Source organism: Ictalurus furcatus, chromosome 3, assembly GCF_023375685.1.
Source record: "Ictalurus furcatus strain D&B chromosome 3, Billie_1.0, whole genome shotgun sequence".
In the NCBI taxonomy this organism is placed as follows: domain Eukaryota; kingdom Metazoa; phylum Chordata; class Actinopteri; order Siluriformes; family Ictaluridae; genus Ictalurus; species Ictalurus furcatus.
The window spans coordinates 35900365-35926758 of NC_071257.1; the positions used below are offsets into that span (position 1 = coordinate 35900365).

Below are 26394 nucleotides of genomic sequence, written 5' to 3' on the forward strand. Positions count from 1 at the left end.
AGACAATTTTTCACAGCTGTCTTTGCTCATATTTACCAAGGGTGCCAATATTAGTGGAGCGCACTGATTATATATGTATATATATATATGCGCTCGTATTATGTTTATTTTATCATTTGTTACAGCTAAAACTAATTGTAATTGGAATGTACTTGTGTCCTGACAATCATTTTTAAATGATTTTTTTAAAAAAAATAAACTACATTTTAAACAAAAGTTTTCTTATTAAAGAAAAATGTATAAACATTGACACATTTCATATTTTCATAAGTAAACTTTTATTTAACATTGTGATTCCAGTGTCAGCGCTTTGCAACAGACCATTTACAAATATGTAAATCTAAACGGATAAAAATAAAATGTTTTGTCATTTAAAAAAAAAAAAAAGTGTAATCATGGCGAGTTGTTGTGGTATAAGTGGAATGAAACACTCCTGGGTCAGTAACTGACTAATTGCTGATATCACACCACTCAAGCTGTAAAAGAATATTCAGTTAAACTCAGTGACAGTGCGCAGTGTAGAGCTGCTGTATAACATTTACATACATCTCTCCTGACATTTTTCCCTTCTCAACACAATCAATTCTACATACTGTACCTTTTTAAACAAAACAGTAGACTCTAAAGGAAGTGAAAAGCAGCCGTATAATTTTAAAGGTCATCTTATTTATATACATATACATTTAAAAAAATGTATATAAAGATAAAAAAGATACAAAATAGATATACAAAAACACAAACTTTTTGACACACAAACATTGAGGCTACATTTTGCATCATCGTAAAGACATTCTCATAAAGGCTAATGCTTGAATTTTGTTTCTAAGGCAGATGTATGAATTTGATTCATCTCTGGAAGGTTAATGCCTACATATGAACTGATTAGTGATATTGTGAGAAATCTAAAATGAGGAAAATAATAAAGATAACAGAGATTATTATATCAGTAGTCACAGGTGAGTAATCTCTATTTCTAACATTGTATAATGTTTTTATACATGCATATATATATATATAGAGAGAGAGATCTCTCAGCCTTTTAGATAAATCCCTCGGATTTCTGCTCGGTATCTTTAGATAAAACAGTAACGAAGGTGCGCAGATGTAACAGATTAAGGCAGTGTCAGCGAAAAGCACTTTTCACACAGGACACAATATTCACATTCACTATCAAAGAGAAGAGAAGCGAGAACATGGTTCTTCTGAAAAGTTCTCAACATTTCCAGCTTGGCTAGCAAACAGAAGCGGAAAAATGAGCCGAAGCGACGAGAGACGAGCAGAATGATTCTCATTGCTACTGTTGTTGCTTGTGGGCGTGGCCTATCCAGCTTTTTTTTCCGTATAGATAAGAAACCGTAGTAGCTAGATATAGCATCTAAAGCATTCTAGTTAAATACAACTTAAATAGCGCACTAATCAGTGTGAAAATTGTGCGCTTGATTTGCATGTTATTTGCTCGGCTTCGCACTAGCTACATTCTCAAATTAGATTAGCAAAGCGAGCTAACTGTACTAGCTACGTACCTTCGGCAGAGACGCCAACAATCTCTGCTACTTCCTTCCAAGCTTGATTTTTCTTCATCATTTCTCTGTATACATTTAACGAGAGGTCGTTTATGACAGGAGAAGGTGGAACCTTATTTAAACGGGAGTTAATTGCAGATAGGAACTAAACTTGTGAGCGGGAAACTGAAGACACGCCGCACCACAAGCGCAGTAGGATTGGTCTGAGGACTTATTTGAGGCAATAGTTCAGATTTGTGGTTTTATAGCATCAAACCGAATTTGCATAGAGTCGAGAAAATCGCTTTGTTGCTGAAACAGCAGGTCCGTGTCACACGTACGTAGAAAATGTACGTGGAAAGAACACTTGTCTGTTGCGTGCCAGAGTGAATGTAGGTTGAGACACCTTTTAGTGTTTAATAATTTAGTTTGTGTTGATTTTGTTCAGACGTTAGTCTGGTGAAATCCACTCTCAGCACTTGACCGGTGTGTAGTGTTAATCTGAGACGTTTACATATTCCAAAAGCTTGGAAGCACCACTAACTCTGCTTTCGGGACATAACGGACAGGAATGTGTTTCTTAACAGTGAATAAAGTTGTCTGACTAAATGTCTACAGCTGTAGTACACTAAATCACTAAATCACTACATAACCATGTTTACATGCAAACTAATAAAAAGAGCATTTATTATCTGATTTACTTGAAATGAAACAGAAAAGAGTGTGTGTTTGTTCAGTGTCGGCCATGCTCATAGCACTATTGAGGCGTGCGACTAAAACACGTAACCTGGCATTTCAGACCTCAGAATAGGTAAAAACCAAACAAATCATCCTCTCTACTCAGAATACCTACTCATAAACACGGGTTGGTCTCCTCAACCCCAAGTTCAGCAAGTAATGTCAAATCAACATGGCTGCTCTCAGAAAAGAAAGTAAGGCTTTTTACCTTTAAATGAGTTATACAATATACACACACGCACACACACACACACACACACACACACACACACACAAGTATTATCTTTAGATCGATCAACATACAGACACTTTCGCTTGTTAAATCTATAGCACTGACTCTACATTCCACTGTCTTGAGGACATCACTCATCACAGTTAGCTGGTTAGCTTGTTGCTAACAAAAGACAAACATCCGTGACAGGCGTTTTTTTCCTCAGTTTGAAGCTCAAACTTACAAAAATGACATAATTCTGACGTCCCACTTCCGAGTGGAATGCCGCAAAACTTTCATGTGTCCATGCTTGTTAGTACTGCGGGGTTTTGGTGTCACTGGTTTAAATAAAATAAAATAAAATAGACCATTTTAAAAACAAATTAGTAACCTCTTGATAAACAAAAGTCATAGATTTTGAGATGCAGGGAATAAAGTCACAATATTGATATTTGAAAAGGTGCTAATATTAGAAGGATAAACTTGTACTGGTCCTGTGGTGTTGCAGACTGCACACATTGCAAGTATTGGAGCACAAAATCTAACGAAAATAAATCAGACTTGCAAGTGTTCCTGGCCAGTAAAGCCAGATCCGTTCCGATTTCCTAAAATGTTTTATTTACCAGGCGCTTTAGGTGACGGAGTTCATACCTGTATTACAGGCCAACCACATTATCATAATTAATATTTCAGACTATTTAAAAGCCATGTCCCTGAAATAAATATTTTGATCATTTAATAAACAAACAATTAAAGGAATAATTAAACGAATACTTTGCACAACATGTAATCATTTAAATTATTAATGAGTGATTCAAGTATTAATAATTCAATTATTTCCTACTTAAATGTCATAAATTAAATGTCCCTTTCATTGTCTTATTTATTTATTGTCTTTACATAATATATTTAACTTTTATTTATTTCTTTATTTAATACACTGTGATCTGAATTGTTCCTTAATAGTATGGTGGCGTTCTGATTAATTAAAAAAATTTTTTTTAAGGGTTTAAACTTGTTTAAAAGTGAAGACAAGTCCTGATTGCAGAGTTACACGACCCCTGGGCTAATTGTCACTGACACTGATATTTTTCAACATGGCTGAACCTGTGGGAGTTGTGTTAGCGGTCAATGCTAAGTGGAATTAAGTGTCATTCTAGTCGTAGGGAGTCTTTTCTAAGTAATTTATCAACACATCTGAGGTAAATGTTGATGTTTCTGAACATTCTGTCTGGTTTCTACAGTCACTGCACCTTTACAATATCTGTTTAAAAGATTTTGCAGCGAGAAACTCGCTAGCTGCAGTGATTAGCTAGGTTGTGCGTGGCGGCCATATTTACCAGTTGCCTAGCAACAGTGTTCTGGTGTCTGAACAGTGAGTAAAATTATTATTTGTTTAAAACATAGATTCGAAGGATTTTCCATCATACACGGACAAGGAAACATGAAACATCTTAAACGTGACTTTTTGATATGTTAGCTACATGAACACTTCAGATATGACCAAAAGATAAATAAATGTTGTAATTTTGGGGCCTATCGGCATCTTGGACGTTAGGGAAAGGCGATTTAAACTTAAATTTAGATCATGATATTTTACACACAGTATTTATATTGTATTAGTGTAACACATCATACAACAAATATATTAAATAAATAAGTACTGCTGATATTTAAAATAAAATTTTAGATACCCTTTAAGTTAATAAATTATACAATATCCTCCTGATTTACACTACCAAATGAGACAAAATGCTGAAAAGCACTTTTTTGTAATGTTATAGTGCATTTAGTCCAGTAGAGGGCGACAAACCAGCGAAATTAAAGCTCATTGTGGCTCATTGTGGTAAAAAAAATTTTTTGCCTGAACTATGATTATTATTAATTCTGTAGCTGTGTACATGTGGAAGTTTTGTGTTACTTTACTAAAGTGATGGTTTAATCAGTTGTGGTTTATATATGTTTCAATAAAAAAATCCTCTCTCTCTCTCTCTCTCTCTCTCTCTCAGTACACACATGCGATAGATGTTTATTTGCGTAGTTTGCGTGCCTCCTTCTTTCTTGTTGCTCTTCTTGTTCTGGTTGGTTTCTTATCTGTGAGAGCAGGCAGGGTCTGGAGAGTTTCAGCTGTCTTGTTGGACCAGTACGCAATATCCTGCAGAACCTGGAGGATCCACTTCTTCAGAACAAACGCCCCACCATCCACCAAGTCCTTTGCCTAACACACACACACACACACACACACACACACACACACACACACACACACACACTTCTGAAATCGGTTTAAATATCGGACGTGTCAAATTAAATTAAATGTATTTTGGCTTCAGAATATCTATGATGTCATTTCCTCATCCTTCATAGAATTACATAATTATCCTGAAATGATTTAAAGCAGTCACAAGAGTTAGTGTATTGTTTAACAATACAAAAATGCTCCATGCTACAAGGTTTTTGAAGAGGGTACAGTGAGATTTTGGACTCATGAAAATCTTATAATAATAATAATAATAATAATAATAATAATGTCTGTACCATAATGCTAAAAGGATTTTATTTCCTTTTGCATCTACAGATGGTTATTATTTTATTCCTGTATTTATATTTGTGATAGTTTTATGAATGCATATTTAAAACAAAAGGAAACAATAAATGATATCCAATATATTTGTTTCTTATATATATATATATATATTTATAAATATATTAATGAGCATTTTATACCCAACTGAATGCAACATTTAGAAAAAATAAATGAATGGACCTAAATGTATTTAATTAGTAAACCCTGATGAAATGATTTACACATTTTTATATGTATTCTACTATAAAGATATATTAAACATACATGAATAAATATATTATATAATATGTAATAAATCAATCTCTAAGTACCTCAGCGTCACACCTCTTTCCCCCCACCAGGAGGCGCTCTGTGCTCATCACCAGGTAGTCTAGTCGGTCTCTGACAGTTTTTCTCTGTTTTGTGTACTCATCCTCAGGTGTGTTGGGGAAGAGGGCGTCCTCATGGGTTATGGCCTTGTCCAGCAGACGGAGACACACTCGGAGAGCCGCGTGCAGGAAGCAGATTTTCTCAGGAGGTGAAAGTTGAGATGTTAACGGAGGGATGGACACCAACTGTGACCCGGATACAGAGTTAGATGGCAAAGATTCCCGATTAGTCTGGAACAGGAGGAAGAACAAAGCAGAGTGGATGAGAACAACGGCCAAATTGCTGTTCAGAACTAGTTCAGTAGTTCATTTTTCCATTGTCCTACTGATGCAGTAAATCCAGACGTCCTTATGTGGGCATAACATTTACATCACGTTTCCTTGGTCTATTTCACCCAATCCCAGAGTTTTATTTCATCTCAGTTAAATTTTCTGTTTTTCTACTCAGTCTTTTATAATCCCAGTGTTTATAATCTCAGTTTTATAATCTCAATGCCTTTCATTTCAGTGTTTTATAGTCTCAGTGTTTTATAATTCCCCTGTCCTAATCCTAGGGTTCATGGCAAATAAAATTATTCAGATTTTTAATCCCAGTCTTTTACATTCACAGTATCTTAACCCCAGTGTTAATAATCCCTGTGTTTTAACCCAATTGTTTTTACTCAGTGTTTTATAATCCCAGTGCCTTTAACCCCGTGTTTTATAATCCCAGTGTTTTATATTCACAGTATCTTAACCACAGTGTTTAGAATCCCTGTCTTAATCCCAGTGTTTAAAATCCCAGTATTATAATCCCTGTGTTTTAACCCTATTGTCTTTACCCTGTGTTTTATAGTCCCAGTGCCTTTATCCAAGTGTTTTATAATCCAAGGTTTTTTTTTTTATAATCCCAGTGTTTTATGTTTTATGGGCGCTGTATTCCAAGGACCCTATGCTTGCTAGTGCACTATGTCCTCAGGACCCTTGGTCGCATGTTTTTATGTTCCTTGTGACCTACAATTTCCAAAGTCCCATGTTTCCAGAGCCCTTCTTTACCAGGTTCCTATGTTCCCAGGTTTCAATGTTCCCTGCAAAAGGCCCTTTGTTGCCAGAACTTTATTTTCCCATCATCCTATCTCGGGATATTAGATTTTCAGGGACTAAAGTATTTTCATTGGAATTTTCAGGAGAACAGCCCTATGTACATGGGGTCTTACATTCCCAGGGTTCGATTCTCCCAGTGCCCTGTCATCAAGGGTCCTATCATCAAAAGGTAATACTTTCCAGGAACCCTATATTACCAGGTTCTGTGTTCTCAGAGCCATATGTTCCATATATTTGTCAGTGTACTATTTTTTGGAGGATCCTCATTCCCACAGTCATATATCATTTGAGGCATACAATATGTCTCTAGGGCCCTAGGGCTCTGTCCTTGATGGTGTCCTCTAGACCATCCACTCGTGTCCATGACTCAACACCACTAACAGTAAGTTCATTTTAAAAGTATGATCAGTGATTAAGGAGCTACTGGTGAACATCATAAATCTGTCACTCAACTAAGGTTTTAAAGGCAGCTGTTGTTAAGCCACTCCTTAAGAAACCATCTCTATGAATACTGTCCAATCTCCAACATGTCATGACAAATCAAAGAATCTTTAGACAGTTCTCAAGCAACAACTCTCTTCTTGTCTAAACACTAATAAAAGTGATGTCATTCAGCCCGATCTCATCACGAGTATAAAATCAGTGCTGGGTAAAGTGCTCAGTGATCTGCTGCTCACCTCAGGTTGTGATTATGATTCTGTTTTGGTTCTGTTGTCTAGGATGGATTGAAAGCACAGTTATACAGAAATACAGACAGTATTTGCCCGGTTTAGATGCTACTTCAAAGAGTGATACCAGTTAGCACTGATGGAGAGCATCAGAGCAGAAAAAGTATAACACGGCATCCCACCAGGTTCTGTTCTAGGTCCCGTATTAATCTCCCTTTGCATCCAGTTTCTTGGATACCCATTGAATTTGCAAACATGATGCCGTTCATTTCTAGGCAGATGATGCACACTAATGCTCACCGTTTCAGCCAGTCATACTTCTTATCATATTTTTGTTTGCTGATTATTCCGTGAAACCAAACGCTACAGTCAAGAAACTTGGTGTAACCTCTGATGATAGGTTCTAAAGCTCTAAAACTCCATCCCAAATCACTTTACATTACGTTGCAGCAGCACAACACATAAAATCCTGCAGACACAGCTCAAGAGCTTCAGTTAATGTTCACAACAAACATCAGAATGGGGAAAAAGTCTGATCTCTAAAGTGTGACTTAGACTGTGGCATGGATGTTGGTGCCAGATGGGCCGGTTTGAGTTGTTCAAAAACTGCTGATCTCCTGGGATTTTCACACACAACAGTCTCTAGAGTTTACACGGAATGGTGCGAAAGACAAAAAACACTGAGTGAGCGACAGTTCCGTGGCTGGAAACACCAGACTGGTCTGAGCCGCCAGGAAGAAATATAGTAACTAATATAATCACTCTTTACATCCATGGTGAGCAGAAAAGCATCTCAGCATACACAAAACATCAAATCCTGATGTGGATAAGCTACAACAGCAGAAGACCACGTCAGGCTCTACTCTTTCAGCCAAGAACACGAATCTGAGGCTATCATGGGCACAGACTCACCCACACTGGACAGTTGAAGGTTGTGTGCTTTAAGTTGTTCTCGTTTGAATTTATTCTCTACTGGTAAGGTAGGATTCTGACTTCTGTGTACTATCTACTTGACTCAGTTGGGTCTAGATTCTTGTCAATGGAATTGCTGTATTGTATGGCATTGTGGATTCTGTAATGTTGTTTGGAAGTGTTTTAGTCTATGCACATTAGTTCTCTCAGGTGGTTAATCAAGAGTCATTTCAGTGTCCCTTAAGGTGTGAATTGTGGGCAGGGCTCTCTAAGATGTATTGAAAGTTATCCGCTATAGACACTAGAAGCATAAATTTAGATAAAGGATCAAGTTTAGTTGTGTTTTTTCTTCTTGTTCAGTTAAGTGTTACCAGTTCCCTCTCAGCCCTATCTTCACTAACTTCATTCCTGACCAGGCTGCAGACGTGTGCCTCAAGCCTATCTCTGTCATCACGTCTCATCCACAAAACACAGGCCGAACTACCAGTGACCTCATCTACTCTCCTCTGTTGTCTCAGTCTCAAACAGCAGTGGTAGGTGGACTCTGGAATTGCCAGTCTACTGTAAAGAAAGCTGATTTCATCTCAGCTTTAGCTTCCCATTACTCTCTTGACTTTCTGGCACTAGCTGAGACCTGGATATCTCCCCAAAACTCAGCTACACCAAGCTGTTATCAGTCCTCATCCTCTTTGACCTTTCAGCAGCGTTTGACACAGTCAACCACAAGACTCTCTTGTCCACACTCATGAGTCTCAGAATTCATGGTGCAGCATGGCAGTGGTTGCTTCCTACCTGGAAGTTCATTCATACCAGGTGACATCGAAGGGATCCACACCTGTTCCCCGCAGACTCTCCACTGGTGTCCCACAAGGCTCAGTACTTGGTCCTCTTCTGTTCTCCCTCTATACTCAATCTCTTAGTGAGGTCATATCCTCACATGGGTTTTCACACCACTGCTATGCAGCTGACAGTCAACTCATCCTCTCCTTCCCTCCCTCAGATCCTCTTGTATCTGCTCAGATCTCATCATGCATGGCAGCTCATCAGCTGAAACTTAATCACAGCAAAACTGAACTGCTGTTCATCCCAGGTGATTCATCACCATGTCAGGATCTTGTGATCTCCCTGGACAACTCTCTGATCCCACCTTCGGTTACTGCACACAACCTTGGGGTAACCATGGACAATCAACTGTCCGTTTCTTCTCACATTGCTAATCTGACACGCTCATGTCGATTTCTCCTTTACAACATCAGAAGGATTCGTCCATGTCTATCCATACAGGCCTCTCAGGTGCTGGTTCCACCTCTTGTCATTTCGGAACTGGATTACTGTAACTCACTCCTGGCAGGTCTGCCTCTGAGCACCATTCGATCTCTGTAACTGATCCAGAATGCAGCTGCTCGACTTGTTTTCAACCTTCCTAAGTTCTTGCAGACCACCCCATTGCTACGCTCCCTGCACTGGCTTCCTGTAGCTGCCCGCATCAGACTTAAAACACTGATGCTGGCCTACAAAACCGAAAATGGACCAGCACCCACTTACCTCAAATCACTTATCACACCCTGCACTGCACTACGCTCCCTCCAATCCTCTAGCACCACTAGACTGGTCCCACCATCTCTCAGGGCACAAGGAAGGTATGAATCAAGACTCTTCTCTGTTCTGGCACCTAGGTGGTGGAATGAACTTCCCCTAGATGTCCGAACAGCTGAGTCACTGGCGGTGTTCAAATGATGTCTAAAGACCTCCCTCTTCCCAAACTACTTAAATCAGCACATTTTTTAAATGTGCAGTCGTCTTGTCTGTGTTTCTCTTACTATATTACCTCCCAATAGAGTTTTTAGACTGATGGTATTCTTAGTCCGTGACCTAGTGAACCAGTATAGAGACTTCAAAGCACTTCTGTAAGTCACGCTGCATAATGAAGTGGATAGTGGAAATGAAGCGAGGGATAAATCCCACTGCACTGCTACCAGCAGGTAGTCGCATAGCATTGTGGGTAATGTTTACATTTATGGCATTTGGCAAACGCCCTTATCCAGAGCAACTTACAATTATCCCATTATTTTTATACAACTGAGCAGTTGAGGGTTAAAGAGCCCAGCAGTGGCAGCTTGGCGTGACTGGTATTTGAACTCATGACTGATCAGAAGTCCAGCGTCCTAACCACTGAGCTACCACTTCCCCCCAGTAATATAGGAAACCATTAACCAATGTCCAAACTAAAAAAAATATTATTTTGAAATAAAATATATTTTGGAAATTTCATGTTAATTATATACGTAGATTAATATGCATATTGTTCAAGGTGGATTTTACCTTTAAGGAGCTTCAATTTGTTCAGAATGCAGCATGCTGAGCATTCTACACACTCCCCAAGTTCCCAGAATCTTCTTAATGAAAAAATTCTGCTTACTTCCACTTTAAGAGGCATGAGTAAGCAGTTTCCGAGCAATACACACCGCTCGGTCCGGGGTGATTATGGAAAACCAGGAAGTGTGGCATGAGATAAATCACTGATTAAGAATTTAGAGCCTCTTGATCAGGGGCCTGGTTACACACACACACACACACGCACACACACACGTTTTAAGTAGAATACACTGCTGAATGCACACTGCACTTTAGAAGAGTGGACATTGCACCATGAGAGAGAAAGCAAAAAGAGATGTTCTACTTTATTCTTCATGTTCTGACTAGAGTATAAAATGTGTGTGTGTGTGTGTGAGAGAGAGAGAGAGAGTGTGTGTGTGTGTGTGAATACCTTTTTTCCACAGTCACATTCTTGTAATTCCAAACTGCTCCTACGCTCCAGGCTCCTATTCTGTGTAACCCTGACACATTGGCATTTGGGTAAAAGGAAAAGGGGGAGTGGTTTGATAAGCCTTTTGGCACGTAACTGTAAATATATTTGATTACAGCAACTCTGGCCTTCTGCAGCAGAACTGGATGATTATGAGAGCCAAAGATCGAGTGGGTTGTGGAGAGATGATGTGCAGAAAGAAGCTCCTTATTTTCCTCGTGTTTACTGCGTTCCCTGTCTCCATCCAGCACACACCATTTATTCATTAATTCCTCCTGCGCAACAACATTCCCCCTGAGTACGACTGCTACACGCGGTGATATGTCTCACGATATCACGATATCCTTTACAGTTTTAATTTCTGTTATTTTATCATTTCATTCTTTTTAATTGCAGGGGAATTCTGCTAAAATTCCCACTTAAAAGGTCCAGTTACATAAAATCCCTTTCATACAAATGTCCAAACAAGCGCCTAATATGACCAAAGGTGAACGTCTTCATGCTTAACCACTAAAGATGAGTTTGTGGGTAAATAAGACACTCTGAAGTGGTTATGTTTTGTTTCGCAGTGTTCAGAATGAACCAATCACAAACAACCTCATGTTCAAAAGTAATTATCATACAGCTGTCATTTATTATTCTGAATAACCCCAAAGTAAGATCGGCCTTTTCTGTAAGATTTTCTTCACATCTTCTTGGTTTCATCCAGACATGGTCCGCAAAGAGCTTACAAAGCCTGTACAGGGTCTCACTGTTGAAAGGAATTGTTAAAACATTAGATGCACCACGGAACACTGTGAAGGCCATCATCAACGATTAGAAAAATGGGGCATAGCAGTGACATCATCAAGAACAGGACATCCCTCCAAAACTTACAAAAGACAAGACAAAAACTTACCAGGGAGGCTGCCAAGAGACCTACATCAACATTAAAAGAGTTGCAGGAACATCTGGCACGTACTGATTACTCTCTGCATGTGACAATCTCTCATGTTCTTCACATGTCTGGGCTATGGGGCAGGGCATCTAGACGGAAGCCCTTTCTCACGAAAATAAACAAAACATCCAAGCCCAATTAAATCACCACAAACCACGTGGCAGAATGTGTTATGGTCTGATGAGACCAATTCCAAAGGTATGTTTGGTACAAAATAAGGAACATTGCCAGGGTGAAGCATGGTGGTGGTGGCAGCATCATGCTTTAGGGCTGCTTTTCTTCAGCCAGAACTGGGGCTTTTATCAAGGTGGAGGGAATCATGAATAGGTACAAATACCAGCTGATTTTAGTGCAAAACATTCAGGTGTGTGCTGGTAAGATGAAAAGGAATTTCCCCTTTCAACATGACAATGAGCCAAAGCGCACATCCAAATCAACAAAGGAACGGCTTAACCAAAAGAAGATCAGTGTTTCTGAATGATCGAGCCAGAGTCCAGACCTGAATCCAGCTACAAAGCTATGGGGTGACCTGAAGTGGGCTGTGCACAGGAGATGCCCTTACAATTTGAAGGATCTAGAATGTTTTTGCAGGAAAGCGTGAGAAGATAATGCTAATCATGCCTGTCGTGTGTTATTAATGAGTCATGTTACGCAATACTGGAACTCCATTTATGGATCTTGTATGGTAGCACTGCTTGTACTGTTCTCTGCTTGATATATCCCTTGCTTGTATCTTTCTCATTGGTAAGTCGCTTTGGATAAAAGCGTCTGCTGAGTGAATAAACGTAAACGTAAATGTAAACGCAATACTACAGCTTAAAATTGAACTAACATTAAGTGTTTATTTATAGCCATCTAATCCTTGTAGCCTAACCAGGTCAGCAAACATTACTGTACGCTAGCAAGATGATTTGGCTCGCAACGTTATGAGTAAAAGAAATAAAAAGAAAGAAAGGGGGGGGAAAAAGTGAGGTTTACATTTTACAATTGCTACTGCAATGTCTCACAATTATAGCAAAGCTCTGTAGGTCATTTGTTAATCGATAATACGTATAGTATGTGCAGTGCACAGCTCTCATCAAGGAAAAAAAAATCTGCTAGCATAGCATCTCAAGTGAGCTAAAAAAAAAAAAAAAAAAGCTGTTCTGGAATCACTCAAGAACAAATCATGACATCTGATCCTGGAATGGAGGTTTTTGCAGATAGTAGTCTACGTTTCAACACTACATCCTGTCATTAACGCAAATTAGAAACTTGTGATCTCACACTTTGAAGCGGTTCCAGCTACATCTGTACGAACAATATTCTTTAAGGATTGCGGCTACATCCATGCAGAACCATAAACCTTGGCTTGCTTTGGATTGTTTGGTTTTAAATAAAAGTAACTATGACTAACAATATTCATATATATATATGATAAGGGTGTATTTGTATCTGCATTCGGATTTAAACCTGAATTGGGCGTGGCCTAAACACTGAATAAGACTGGGAGAAAACCTCAAATGTAGAACTGTCAGCAGTGTCAGCATGGTGTGTGAATTCTGTCGCCTACCAATTCCCACCCAGCAGCCAGCTCTCCCCATCTGCGACAGCTACCAAGCAGGGAGGGTGAAGGCTAACACAGGCTTCCTCTGAGACTGGGCTGTGGTAACACCCTGAGAGATATCCACCCTTTTCCACATGCATGAGCTCACACTTGGCTAGTTGGTTCTATTTCCTAAAATGTAAACAAACTAGCAGTCTAATTTAGGCTCAGTGGTAGCTCAGTAATTAAGACATTGGACTACTGATTGGATGGTTGGGAATTCAAATCCCAGCACCACCAACCTGCCACTGCTCGGCCCCTGAGCAAGGCCCTTAACTCTCGACTGCTCAGTCGTATAAATAATGAGATAAATGTAAGTCGCTCTGTGTAAGGACATCTGCCAAATACCATAAATGTAAATGTAAATCTAATTTAAGCCACCGTGAACCATGACCAGGCAGTTACTGTGGATGAGTGAATGCTGTAAATTCATGATAACGAGCTTCATCTTTGCTTCATATCTGAGAATTTCTGCCAAGCTCTCAAATAAAACTTCCCCTCAGACTTGTATCTGCGTAGAACACATATATTATCTATTTATTCTGAATAACGTATTCATATTCATTTACATCCCTACTATATCATCAAATACAGATCTTCTTTAAACTGTTATTCTGCATTCTCAGTACATTTATTTACTATTGTAAAAATAAATAAATAAAAGACACCAACCACTCACAAGGCATGATAATACCTAACCGTAGATTGTTCCAACTTTACATTCTGTGATATCAGTATCGAAAGTATCGTCAGTTAATAACCGATATATCGTGCAGCCGTAAACAGTGCTGACTCTCTAACTCTTACAGTGTGTATATGAGAAGTGTGTGTGTGTAAAATGACTTGTGCAGACGCACACGTCTTCACACACTCATTTCCAGTGTTCCTTCTGTGTAATTCAGGGATAAACGTGTGTTTAAAAGTGGAACTTACGTATAACTCCAGTAACTGGGTGCAGTCTTTATGCAGCAGCCTGGCCAGAGCCACAGTTTTTTCCTTTAAATCCATTCACTTTCACACACTGTAGATCCCTCTGGGAGGTTTAACAGAAGTCCACGTTAGGTTATGAAGTGATGTTAGGGTTTTTAAAACAACGTCAAACAAGATTTCTTACTGTTTTGTGAACGCAGCTCGTCTATCGCGAGTTACTGCCATATACTTCCAGGTCCATTCATTAAATTACAGTGTGAGGCGCCGCTCCACCCACCGTGTCTCTCTCTCTCTCTCTCTCTCTCTCTCTCTCCTCTCTCTCTGCTCTCTCTCCCCCTTCTCTCTCAGTCTCTCTCTCTCCTCTCTCTCTCCCCCCTCTCTCTCAGTCTCTCTCTCTCACTCTCTCTCTCTCTGTCTCTCTCTCTCTCTCGCAGTCTCTCTCTCTCTCCTTTCTCCGCCCTCTCTCTCTCAGTCTCTCTCTCTCCTTTCTCCGCCCTCTCTCTCTCAGTCTCTCTCTCGCTCACTCACTCTCTCTGTCTCTCTCTCACTTTCACTGTCTCTCAGACTCTCTCTCTCTCTCTCCCTCACTGTCTCTCTCTCTCTCAGTCTCTCTCTCTCCCCTCTCTCTCTCTCTCTCTCTCTCTCCCTCCCTGTCTCTCTCTCTCTCTCAGTCTCTCTCTCTCCCCTCTCTCTCTCTCTCTCTCCCTCCCTCTCTCTCTCTCAGTCTCCCTCACTCTCTCTCTCACGCATGGAATTTTTAAAGGGCAGAACAGAGAACAGAGGGAGGACCGAAGGCGGAAACATAACTCCACAGGGATTCAGGAATTTGTGCTCGTGCGCCGGAGCTGAACACAATACTCACACAGATCTTGTTTTTATTACGAATATTCTGGAATATATACCTTAAATAACAGTATTTTTCAAAAACCAGTGGACATGTTCAACATGTTCTCTTTCTCTATCATTAATACGTTCTCATTTAACCTGTTTGTTTAGCACTGAAAAGTGCTCCTGAAGACATTCCCAAGCAGTAAAAGCTGGATTAGCCGTTAGCATCTCTGATACGTCATCAACTCCAGTCCTGGAGAACCCACTGTCCTTCACATATCAGGGGAACAGGTTTGGGAACCTGTACACTAGAGATACGTTATATGGCCAAAAGTATGTGCACCCCTGACCATCACACCCATATGTGGTTCTTCCACAAACTGTTACCACAGAACTGAAAGCACACAGTTGTTTCGAATGTCTTTGTGTGCTGTGGCATTACAACTTTCCTTCACTGGAACTTCATAGGTCCAAACCTGTTCCAGCATGACAGTGCACCTGTGCACAACGTGATCTCCATGAAGACGTGGTGTGTGAAGGTTGGAAGAAGGTAGAAGAACTCGAGTGTCCTGCACAGAGTCCTGACCTCAACCCCACTGAACACCTTTGGGACGGACTGGAACTGAAGCCTCGTCACCCAACATCAGCGCCTGACCTCGACCTCACTGCCACATTCGCTTCAAGTATATACTGATTTTTACATGTTTAGGTTTGTTACAGACATCAGAAATTTCTCTATCTGTCAAATTTTTTTATTGAGCCTAAGAGCTGGAAATGCGTCAGGCAGTGCTTAAATGTACAGTGGGACAAAAATTACATAAACCAAGATGAGAACGGTTTCTGTTTCAGTTATGTTTAAAGCACTATACACTTCTTAAAATTAATACAACAATAGCCTAACAGCAATGATGAATCAGACAGGAATCAACAATAACACAAATATATGTATATATATATATAAACACGGATGGGTTGGAGGAGTGCCAATACTTTGTGCACAGCAACAGATAGGTTACAGTCTTTGTCAGTTGTGATATACTTTGGAGTTGTGATATAGTTGTTAAGTGTATCCTTTAAAATGGCTGCTAAGTGTATATACACAGGAACCCCTGATATTTCTCCTCTCCTGCTGATAGAGTTACACTAAACGTGTGTAAACCTCCAAAATGTTTCAGTGAATTTAGTTACAAATTCATGATTCAGGAGCTTAAATGAACGTGAGATTTCGGGTTCCTATTACAACTGAAAAACGTCACGTTATGTCATCCCATCTGAAAAAAAACAATATAAACACTCATAGAATTTGTAATGGTTTTAATGGTTCTAATGAGAATTGTATTGGTTTTAATGGAAACTGTAATGGTCTCTGTGGGTCACTACTGGTAATTTGTTGCCTTCTAATGGTGGTGTGTTATGTCTAATAGATACCATTAATTATCAATGATGTAATGGTAATGTTTTTAATGGTTAGCTCGTGGTTTGTGATGGTATTTGTAGTGGAAACCATTAGAATTTCTGTGATTTGATTTTTTTCCCCCAGGAATGATGTTATGTCTGCTCTTAAACCCTGGTACTGTTACAGCAGGACATCTGTCTCCTGCAGGAGCTTTCCTCAAGTAATACTGTAGCTGGAAAAGATCCAAAACACAATTTCTCACAGACCAGATTAAACGGATTGTTGTTCTGGTTCCTCTGGTTGAGAATGAAATACGCCGGTTAGACAGTCAATGTCTTTGAGTTTTCTCCTGCAGGGTAACAGTGAAATAACTAAAATGACAATTACACTACACAATTTAAGGCATCAATATCTCTGTAAATAATATCTAAACAATTTTTAATCACATAATTATCTAACTGACTAACTAACTTTATAATATTGGAATAACAATAATAATAATAACAACAATAATAATATTAACAACAACAACAACAATAATAATAATAATAACAATAACAATAATAATAATAACAATAATAATAGATTTATGTTGGTGACTGAGTTTAATTAGGAACTGAAAAATCAGTGAGAACACAGGAATTGATTACTTGATTTGATTGATTGAATAACTTTAAGGAACAATGTGAGCATCACAGGGGGAAAAGTGTAAAAAAAATGTGTGTTTATGTAAGAAAGCGAATAAATCTCACCCATGATTGTTTCTGAATTCTAGATTCTTTCCGATCTGTATTTTAAACTCAAACTGTTGATTAGCTAATTCTTTGAAAATAAGCACACAGTTTGTGTGTTATGCTTTAAAAAAAAACTTCTAAAGAAAAAAAGAAAGAAAAGAAAAAGAGTCAGGAACAACAGAAAAGAATCCGTGCACTCCCAGCCTCACGATGGCGGTATTGCGCATGCGTCAACACTGCGGCGGATAACAGAAGAAAAACGTACTTCCGCATAAACAGGAAGTTAACCGCTATAAGACAGACAGATAAAAAAAACGAGTCGCGATTATAATTGTGTACTTAAAAAAATAAATAAATCTAAAGGTAAATAAAGGTGATGAACTCGCTGGTGGGATACGGAGTCTCATCTGAGTCAGAGGATGAAGAGGAAGCACAGAGCGGGGCGGTGCAGTAAGTACAGGGTCATATCAAATAAACACTGAGCTACGAGGCTAATAATTAGCCAAGTAATGGAAGCTTATAGCCACCATTTTAGCATCGTGCACGGCGCGTGCTTAAATTATCACTCACTCACGATCAGTTGGCCCGGTTACAATATTAGTACACAAACACGAATTAAATATGAACTGTATTATCGGCAGAATTAATGCACACTTCCGCCTTCAGATTTTAGGCCACGCCCCCTACCTGAGTCTGCCGCTAATACGGTGTTAGAAACAACATGTCTGTGAGAGACACTCAGCATCGGATTCACACATGATGTTAAACTGGAGTCCATAAGGGGCTATTACTAGCAGTCTTCAGACATCAAACATGAGGTCGTTAGAAATAAACGTATGTCTCTGTGCAGGAACGAGAAGACTGAGTCCAAACAGACGAAATCACGCAATTTCCTGTTGGAATCCGGATCAGCTTCCAGTGAGTCCGGTTCAGAGTCTGAGCGAGATGAAGAACAGGAAGAGGAACGTGCTCCAGTGAGCGTCCGCTCGTCCGCAGAGCTTCCGGTTCCTCCAACGGTCGGTTCTGCTTCTAACAAACTGCCTTTGCCTGCTCTGGGAGGGTTCTGCGTTCCGGTCGGCAGCAGCGTGTTCGCGAACCCGTTTAAAGAACGAGCAGAACAGAAACTCAACGCGCTCCAGAAACACGTCCCGCTCACGCCCCACGCCCAGCCCACGCACATCGGCGGGAAGAGGGTGTGCGTGGCCTACAGGAAAAATGGCCGCTGCCGTTTCGGAATCCGTTGCAAGTTCGCTCATGATAGTGACCTGCAGCAGAACGTAGCAGAACACACTGTCTCGGACTCGAATGACGCTGCGGCACACACTCCGATCTGCAGGGAGTCGGCTGTAGAGAGGCACAGAGAAGACGAGGAGGAGAATCAGAGCAGGAGGAAGAAACACAGAGTGGGAGTGAGCGACAGTCTCATCCCTCCCAAACGGGCGCTGAAACAGTACGCCAGGAATGTCTCTCACACACACAAACACACACACACACACACACACAATGACGGGGTGTGAGAAATAAGATCTGAATTCAGGGTGCTGTGTGTGGTCCAAATTGACCCAGGTGTGAGCTGATGTGTGAAGGATTGCTGTTTCATCCAGGGTGTGTTTTTAGCAGATAATTCTAGATACAAGATAACCCCTCCACTGAGACGGACACACAGACAACGCCCCCTCCGCTGAGACTGCTGCTCAGGCCACGCCCCCTCCGCTGAGACTGATGCACAGGCCACGCCCCCTCCGCTGAGACTGATACACAGAGGCCACGCCCCCTCCACTGAGACTGATACACAGAGGCCACACCTCCTCCACTGAGACTGATACACAGAGGCCACACCTCCTCCACTGAGACTGATACACAGAGGCCACACCTCCTCCACTGAGACTGATACACAGAGGCCACACCTCCTCCACTGAGACTGATACACAGAGGCCACACCTCCTCCACTGAGACTGATACACAGAGGCCACACCTCCTCCACTGAGACTGATACAGAGGCCACACCTCCTCCACTGAGACTGATACACAGAGGCCACACCTCCTCCACTGAGACTGATACACAGAGGCCACACCTCCTCCACTGAGACTGATACACAGAGGCCACACCTCCTCCACTGAGACTGATACACAGAGGCCACACCTCTGTGTTTTGTGTTGATTATAATAAATACTAACACACACGTGTGAAACGGACAATGCGTCATAATTTATCCAAACCTGTTCAGTTCTCTTTTTTGGAAAACAAACCCCCAACAAACCCTTATAGCCATCAGTATGTTGTAATATCTGGTGCTGAGAATCGTAGTTCAGTGCAGCTGTACAGCAGGACTACATGATCAGAAGCTTCTCTAATCAACACAAACACTGCAGCACTGCAGCACACGAGTACTGAGTACTGACTGACGTCAGGGACAGTAATGTCCTACTCGGATCGTTTGAATCATTTCAGCAATAAAGAGTCGACTCTTTCTAAATGACTCGTTGCCATTTTTTCTAAACAGGTTGAAGTTTCTGATGTCTAACTACGGCTGAAACTGTTTGAGGAAACGTCCTACGAGAAGGACAAACGCAGCTCACGTATACATATACGAGCTTGGGAAACTTCGTTTGCATAAAGTGGAACGCAACAGCCATCAAACCCTGTTTCTGATTTTTTTTTTGTATCGATTTAAAAATATTTTATGACTCAGTGAACAAGTTGACACGGACAGCACCGACAGAGCCGTAACTTCAGGAGAACTACGACCGGTGTCCTGGATCAACCGTCATATCACCTGTTACTACCCCTCACGCCGTTACAAACATCTTTAAACAGGAAGTAGTTTGTGAAAAAGGCCATGGCTTTGTAGGATGTGAGGTCATGTGATCATACAACACTGTACAGACTCATGTAGAGGAACAGATCATCAAGTAATATTGTGTTTAAATGCAGAATATAAGTATCATTATCTGATTTAAAAAAAAAATTCAATAACTGGATTACATTCAGCACATGTACACTGAAAATATGACTTCCTTCACACACACACACACACACACACACACACACGGAGAAATAATAAACATTTAAAAAATAACATCCTGTCCTTCTTCTTCAGTGTTTATTAGTAGGATGCACAGAGGTGTGACGTTGTTTACTTCCTGTTTACACACTCATTATCTTCTCACACACACACACACACACACAGAGAGGAAGAGCAGTGTAGACATGTTTATTGTACATGGATAGTTAGATTAAGAGATTTATAAAACATTGAATCTGTTCAAATCTACCACCACTTCTTCTTCCTCCTGCTACATAGCGTGAAAGGATTTGAAACCTAAACACCAGAGTTTTAATCGCTGTGTGAACTTCGTTATTGGTCTGTGATTCTCTAATTTAAGGATTATAATGTCAGTATTGTGGAAAAAACAAAACTTTCAAACTACAGGAACTAAGGTCAAAGGTTAAGGCTGTTCCATCTCCTCCCATGACGCTCCGGTGATAAAGAACGTTTCCTGTTTTCCATCGGCGTTAGGAAAGGTTAATGCTGCTTACAACTACAGAAAGCTTACAGCTACCAGTTTAGCCAAACAGTTCCTTTAAGATACCTGGGTAAAGAGAGACATGTCACTTTAATAAATACCCCCCGCCCCGCCCCTCCCCTCCCATCTCTGCCCCGCCCCAACACGGTGCACGCTTAAAGAGAAAAACGTTATTAAAACACGTCTATTAGAATTCTATTAGTGGCCTGTAACAAGGTTATCATATGCAGTGTGAGAAAAAGCCTACGTGAATCGGACACACGCAAAATTAAACATACAAAAAAAAAACAACACAGTCTGAAGACTAAAAGTGTTTATGTACAAAAAAAAACCCCAACAATATCAAGACAACATTCTGAGACACACACACACACACACACACACACACATGTCTACAAGCCTAGCAAAATCTAGTTTGAATACACAAGATAGATTTAAAGTCCTGTAGAGTTTCAATTCATAGGAAGTTCACTGAGGAGGAGGAGGAGGAGCACGCTCAGGACGTGTGGGAATTACGGGTCACATCAGTTAAAGGCAGTGAGGATCACGTTCCCGTCGTCACCCTGTGTATGAGGATCGTTAATAATCTTTACATGTTTAGACCAGAAGATTAAAAAAAAAAAAAAAAAAAAACCCTCATGAAAGATGTTAAAACACGCCTTAGCTACACACTTCGTGTATCCGCTTGTGGGTTGCCATAGAAACAGCTAATTTGCAGCTAAATCTGACGCGTAATTCCGACACGAGGCGACTAAACGTCCTCGTCTTACCTCTGCGAGTCATTCCGCTGTGAAACTCTTCCTTCCTTACATCAGTCTGTGTTGGATCGTCCCGTCTGGGCTGTCCGTCACAACCTGCGCCTCGCTGGCCCCGCCCACTTCCCAAACCCCACCCACATTCCCAGTCCCACCCTCCCAGAGTGCCCCACCCTCTTTCCTCTCAGCCCGAGGAGGTGGATTAGGAGGTGGAGGAGGAGGAGAGGACGCGGAGGATGATGGAGGGGGTGCAGGATCGGCAGTGAAAGCCACAGAAGTGATCTGTGGGAGGAGCGAGATGGAGGGGGCGGAGCTAGTGCTCGGGGGCAGCTGATGTGTGACGGACAGCAGGGGGAGCTGCTGAGGAGGGTGCGAAAGAGTGGTGAGGGTCATGTGAACGATCTGTGGAGGAGCCTGAACGGTCAGCTGTTGCTGGGACACGGGGGCGGAGACAAAATGCACTGTCTGATTGGAAGAGGTCGGGTGCGACACAGAGGCTCCGCCCCCTCCTGCAACACCCTTAGCCTCGTCTGTAGAGGGCAGCGTGAGAGTGACGGGCACCTGCATGGTGTGCAGCGACTGCTCCTGGTCCAGCAGCATGACGGAGCCGACGCCTACCGGGGTCACGTGCGTGGTGGTGGGTGTCGGCGTGGTGACGAGGGCACCGGCGTTTGCGGCGAGGGCCTCGGCGATCAGGACCTCCGGGTGGCTCTTGGCCTTGTGAGCCACCACGCTGTCCTTCTTCTCGAACTTCTTGCCGCAGATGGCGCAGGAGAACTGGTAGGAGGCGTCTGCGTCGTGCTTCTTCATGTGCCAGTTCAGAGACGCTTTCTGACGACAGGTGAAGCCGCAGATCTCACACCTGCAGCACGGAGAGCGCGAGAGGAGACACCTTATCACTCACACCCTACGTAGGGAGCGTATTAGTGAATAAGAATCTTTAGAGATTCGTTAGTGAATCTTACACAATTTATACAAGATTCACACACTCTGAGACTGTCACACTAAACACTCATTAATATTCATGACACACTAATTAATATTCACATCTATGTGAATATTAAACCTGTGTAGTTGTGTTTTTCAGTGCAATACTAAATGTGATGTGTACTCCAGCTTACTCCATAAACTTGAATAAGTGTGTGTGTGTGTGTGTGTGTGTGTGTGTGTGTGTGTGTGTGAGACTCACTGCAGTGGTTTCTCTCCAGTGTGTATCATACGGTGCACAGCAAGGTTGTGAGAGCTCTTAAACGCACGTGCACAGAACTCACAGATGTAGTCCCTCTGATCTACACACACACACACACACACACACACACACACACACACACACACACACAAACATACACTTCAGAAAATAATTTAAACCTGTGAGCTCTGCTTCACTTCCTGTTTAGCACTTGTCAAACAAACGGAGCTGCTTTGTATTTTTCCAGCTCTTAAAGCCACAGCATCGTGTGTGTGTGTGTGTGTGTGTGTGTGTGTGTGTGTGTAAGCGAATCTTAAACACTGAAGAAATCTACAGAAATGACAGCTTCCACTTTCGATATGCTGTGGATTTAATACAAAATCTGTTTACGCGGATGTCACGATGGCTACACAAATTAAAGCCGCACAAAAACGTTTATACAGCAGTGATATTAGGAGATAACCAGATGTTCGGAGCGATAACACACTGGGCGTGGCTACAATAATGTTCAGCGTTAGCGCTCTACTGCATGACATCACATTTACATAATAAAAAATGTTTAATGGATTTTTATTACTTGAACTAATTGTAGGGGGGTTAGTTGGTAAGTCGTTGCCGTATGGCAACAAAGTGCAATAGTGGAACGCATCATATCGTCAAAAATAACACAAAATGTATGTAAACATTTTGAATTGGTAACTTCTACAAGGTAAACATGTAGAAGTGAGATCTTCTAGAAAGGACTTACAGTTATAAATAAAAAGCATGTGGGTGGATTTAATCTCTCAAGATACATTCAAGAACGAAATACAAACACGTCTGGGGTGAAGTATCCGTTTAACTCTTTCTCTTAAAACGTAAAATGTAGAAAACTGCAAAATGTCTGAAATTACAGTTTGTCTTATTTTGAAAGTGGAATAAAATGTAAACATACGATTAGAGAGGCCGAGTATCTTTGTTGCTGTGTAGGCCTGTTTCAGTTCATCATCACACGTTGTTGCCATATGGCAACGACTATCGCGTTTAAAATTTTCTCAGTAGTTTTGCTTAAATATTGAAACGTTTATAAATTTCGGCGAGCCCTCCGGTGATGACCTTCACCATACCATGAGATTAAAGAAAAGGAAGTGCAAACGACACTTCCTGGTCATGTGACATGACTTTTTTTTGTTATTTGTTAAAAAACCCCTTTTTTCCAGTTACATAGGAAAACAACAGGTATGTATTATTGCCTTATGGCAACAATATGCAGTAAAGTGTCAAAATTTGCCCCGCCCCTTATCTAACAAGCAAATAACACTATACCGATTGTATTCTTTTCCTGACAACAAAGGAGATATGAAGAAGTTTTTGTTATTTATTTGTTTATTTGTTTCCTTTTGTAGGGTCGTACCTGTGTGGTGTTTGGCGTGACGCAGTAACTGTTTCTGAAGGCGGAACAGACGGCCGCAGGACGGGTGTGGACACACATACTTCTTCTTCATTAAGTGCTGATATTTAATGTGATGCTGAGAGAGAGAGAGAGAGAGAGAGAGAGAGATTAAAAGTTTTGTAAAATCTTATATAAAAGTCTGTCGGTTCTCTAACACACACCTGCAGGTAGCGCGGATGAGCGAGAACCGTTCCACATCCCTCCATCTCACAGCGTACATACTGCACCGGTGGCTTCTTCCTGCGAGCACACACACACACACACACACACACACTTTAATTTATCACATCAACACAGAGTCAGTGATTACGTTATTTTCGTCGGATATGTTTACCTTCTCTTGGGAAGACGGGGGCTTTTGTCGTCTTTTCTTCGTCGACCTCTCCTGCAGGATCAGAGCCACAGGATCAAATAATAATAAAACCCAGTGACAAGTAGGAAAAGGCTGATTTATTGCATCATCATGTCTGATCACCTTGATGGTGTTTCCCCTCAAGCTGTGTGATTTTGTCAGGATGTAATGTCGCCCTCTCTGGTAGAAAAATGCTACTGCGAGCTAGTTGCAGAGGATATACCAGTCCCTCCAGGATTTCACGATTTTGCGTTCGCAGAAATTAACGCAAAATGAAGGGAACACCGCAAAATTTGGAGGAGCTTGCAATTTTTCCAAAAGTACCGCAGATTTTTTTGCAGATTTGGGCTGAGACGCGTCGTGTGACGTCATCACGACGCACATTCAGCCGTCTTCGAGTCATGTGCGTGGAATACGAGTACAGCTAAAAGCTCTCATTTACCACCAAACATCACGAGCGGAACAATTTCATTCCATTGCAATTTTGCCAATTCAGGCAAATTTTTTAACAAGCCAAACAAAATCGGACCTTCGCCCATCACGGGCTACACCCTGCTCATCAGGCAAGTTCATTTTTCAAAATTTGGAGGTGGGGTTTATTCGTATGGAGGAGATGCTAACCGTCTCCATGACGACTGGTGGGTGTGGATTTGACGGACAGGATATCTGAACCCTGTGACATATTTAATCAGTCTAACACACTGACCACATCCGCGCAGGATATTTTGTAAATCATCACTAAAACGTGACTCACTTCCTGGGTGGCTCCGCCCCCTCTCCAACCTCCTGCTTCACGTCCGCCATCTCCACTCCTTCCGTCTTCACCTCCGTCTCTTTCTCCTTGTCTTTCTCTCCTCCAGCTGCTTTCTCCTTCTTCTCTCTCGGCCGCGGAGCAGCTCTACGTCTCGGCTTCTGACTTTCCCTGCATGAAGCACATCGATGATGTCTATTATTATTATTATTATTATTATTATTATTCACAATATGAACCTCCTGATCATCACACACACACACACCCACCTCCCAGATTTGGGGTCGTAGCTCTGGTCATTCAGGTCGTCCTTAAAGGGCACGTCTTCATCACTGCTGACGCCCTCGTCATCCTCACTGAAAAACAGAGACGGCGGCGATGTCGATCAGCCACGTGTGAAACAGAAGCTTACGGCCTCCAGTTTAGCTTCAGGTAAATGTATTTGCAAGCAAGAAGGATGTTTCAGGGTAAGCTTGTTTTCCTTTCAATATTAAGGGAATTTCTATCTTGGTCCGTGCAGAACAACGTTCATGTTATTAAATCCATTTTTAGGAATTAAAACATCATCAAATATGATCATAATTCGTTATTTTTCTTCTTAACAATATCAACATCAACCCTTTTATCAGTGATAATAAAAAGCCTCATTAGCACGGCCTGCTGGATAAAAGTGTGTGTGTGTGTGTGTGTGTGTGTGAGGGAGTGTGTGCAAGTGTGTGTGTACTGTATCAGTGTGTGAGTGAGTGTGTGTGTGTACTGTATCTGTGTGAATGTGTGTGTATGTATGTGTGTGTACTGTATCAGTGTGTGTGTATGTATACTGTATCAGTGTGTGTGTGTATGTACTGTATCAGTGTGTGTACTGTATCAGTGTGTGTGTGTGTACTGTATCAGTGTGTGTGTGTGTACTGTATCAGTGTGTATGTATGTGTGTATGTACTGTATCAGTGTGTGTGTGTACTGTTTCTGAGAGTGTGTGTGTGTATGTACTGTATCACTGTGTGTGTGTGTACTGTATCAGTGTGTGTGTGTGTACTGTATCAGTGTGTGTGTGTACTGTATCAGTGTGTGTGTGTACTGTATCAGTGTGTGTGTGTGTATG

The 26394-nt window shown here is 41.2% G+C and overlaps 3 protein-coding genes across 4 annotated transcripts in view; 1 reads left to right on the plus strand and 2 right to left on the minus strand.

Annotated features, from left to right (window-relative positions):
• Window positions 1-254: 254 nt before the first annotated feature.
• cntf (ciliary neurotrophic factor) lies at window positions 255-14918 on the minus strand. 2 transcript variants are annotated; one of them, XM_053622178.1, is made up of 4 exons: window positions 14512-14918; window positions 14331-14430; window positions 5350-5637; window positions 255-4669 (listed from the first exon to the last, which is right to left on the minus strand). In XM_053622178.1, the coding sequence occupies exons 2-4, from the start codon at window positions 14403-14405 to the stop codon at window positions 4481-4483; spliced, it is 552 nt and encodes a 183-aa protein (XP_053478153.1). In that variant the 5' UTR covers window positions 14406-14430; window positions 14512-14918; the 3' UTR covers window positions 255-4480. The 2 variants fall into 2 exon arrangements, with proteins under 2 accessions (XP_053478153.1, XP_053478152.1); XM_053622177.1 differs by having other exon boundaries at window positions 14331-14918.
• Window positions 14919-17531: 2613 nt separating this feature from the next.
• si:ch211-113e8.11 (uncharacterized) lies at window positions 17532-20592 on the plus strand. Its single transcript, XM_053622183.1, has 2 exons — window positions 17532-17735; window positions 18136-20592. The coding sequence occupies exons 1-2, from the start codon at window positions 17662-17664 to the stop codon at window positions 18800-18802; spliced, it is 741 nt and encodes a 246-aa protein (XP_053478158.1). The 5' UTR covers window positions 17532-17661; the 3' UTR covers window positions 18803-20592.
• Window positions 20593-21111: 519 nt separating this feature from the next.
• zfp91 (ZFP91 zinc finger protein, atypical E3 ubiquitin ligase) overlaps window positions 21112-26394 on the minus strand; it is a 12885-nt gene continuing 7602 nt past the window's right edge. The window contains exons 6-12 of the mRNA XM_053622179.1: window positions 25562-25648; window positions 25296-25463; window positions 24524-24574; window positions 24351-24429; window positions 24151-24265; window positions 22758-22857; window positions 21112-22430 (exon numbers count right to left, since the gene is read on the minus strand). Coding sequence (XP_053478154.1) covers window positions 21620-22430; window positions 22758-22857; window positions 24151-24265; window positions 24351-24429; window positions 24524-24574; window positions 25296-25463; window positions 25562-25648 — 1411 coding nt within the window. The 3' untranslated portion in view covers window positions 21112-21619. The remainder of the gene's footprint in view (window positions 22431-22757; window positions 22858-24150; window positions 24266-24350; window positions 24430-24523; window positions 24575-25295; window positions 25464-25561; window positions 25649-26394) is intronic.

What these genes read in the sequence shown, in the direction of transcription:
- cntf (XM_053622178.1), bottom strand. Translation starts at nt 14,405, where the DNA reads ATGGATTTAAAGGAAAAAACTGTGGCTCTGGCCAGGCTGCTGCATAAA. An exon ending in CCCAGTTACTGGAGTTATAC is followed by an intron (nt 5,638 to 14,330) that starts GTAAGTTCCACT and finishes CTCCTGTTCCAG; the next exon opens with ACTAATCGGGAATCTTTGCC. An exon ending in GAAAGAGGTGTGACGCTGAG is followed by an intron (nt 4,670 to 5,349) that starts GTACTTAGAGAT and finishes TGTGTGTGTTAG; the next exon opens with GCAAAGGACTTGGTGGATGG.
- si:ch211-113e8.11 (XM_053622183.1), top strand. Translation starts at nt 17,662, where the DNA reads ATGAACTCGCTGGTGGGATACGGAGTCTCATCTGAGTCAGAGGATGAA. An exon ending in GCACAGAGCGGGGCGGTGCA is followed by an intron (nt 17,736 to 18,135) that starts GTAAGTACAGGG and finishes GTCTCTGTGCAG; the next exon opens with GAACGAGAAGACTGAGTCCA.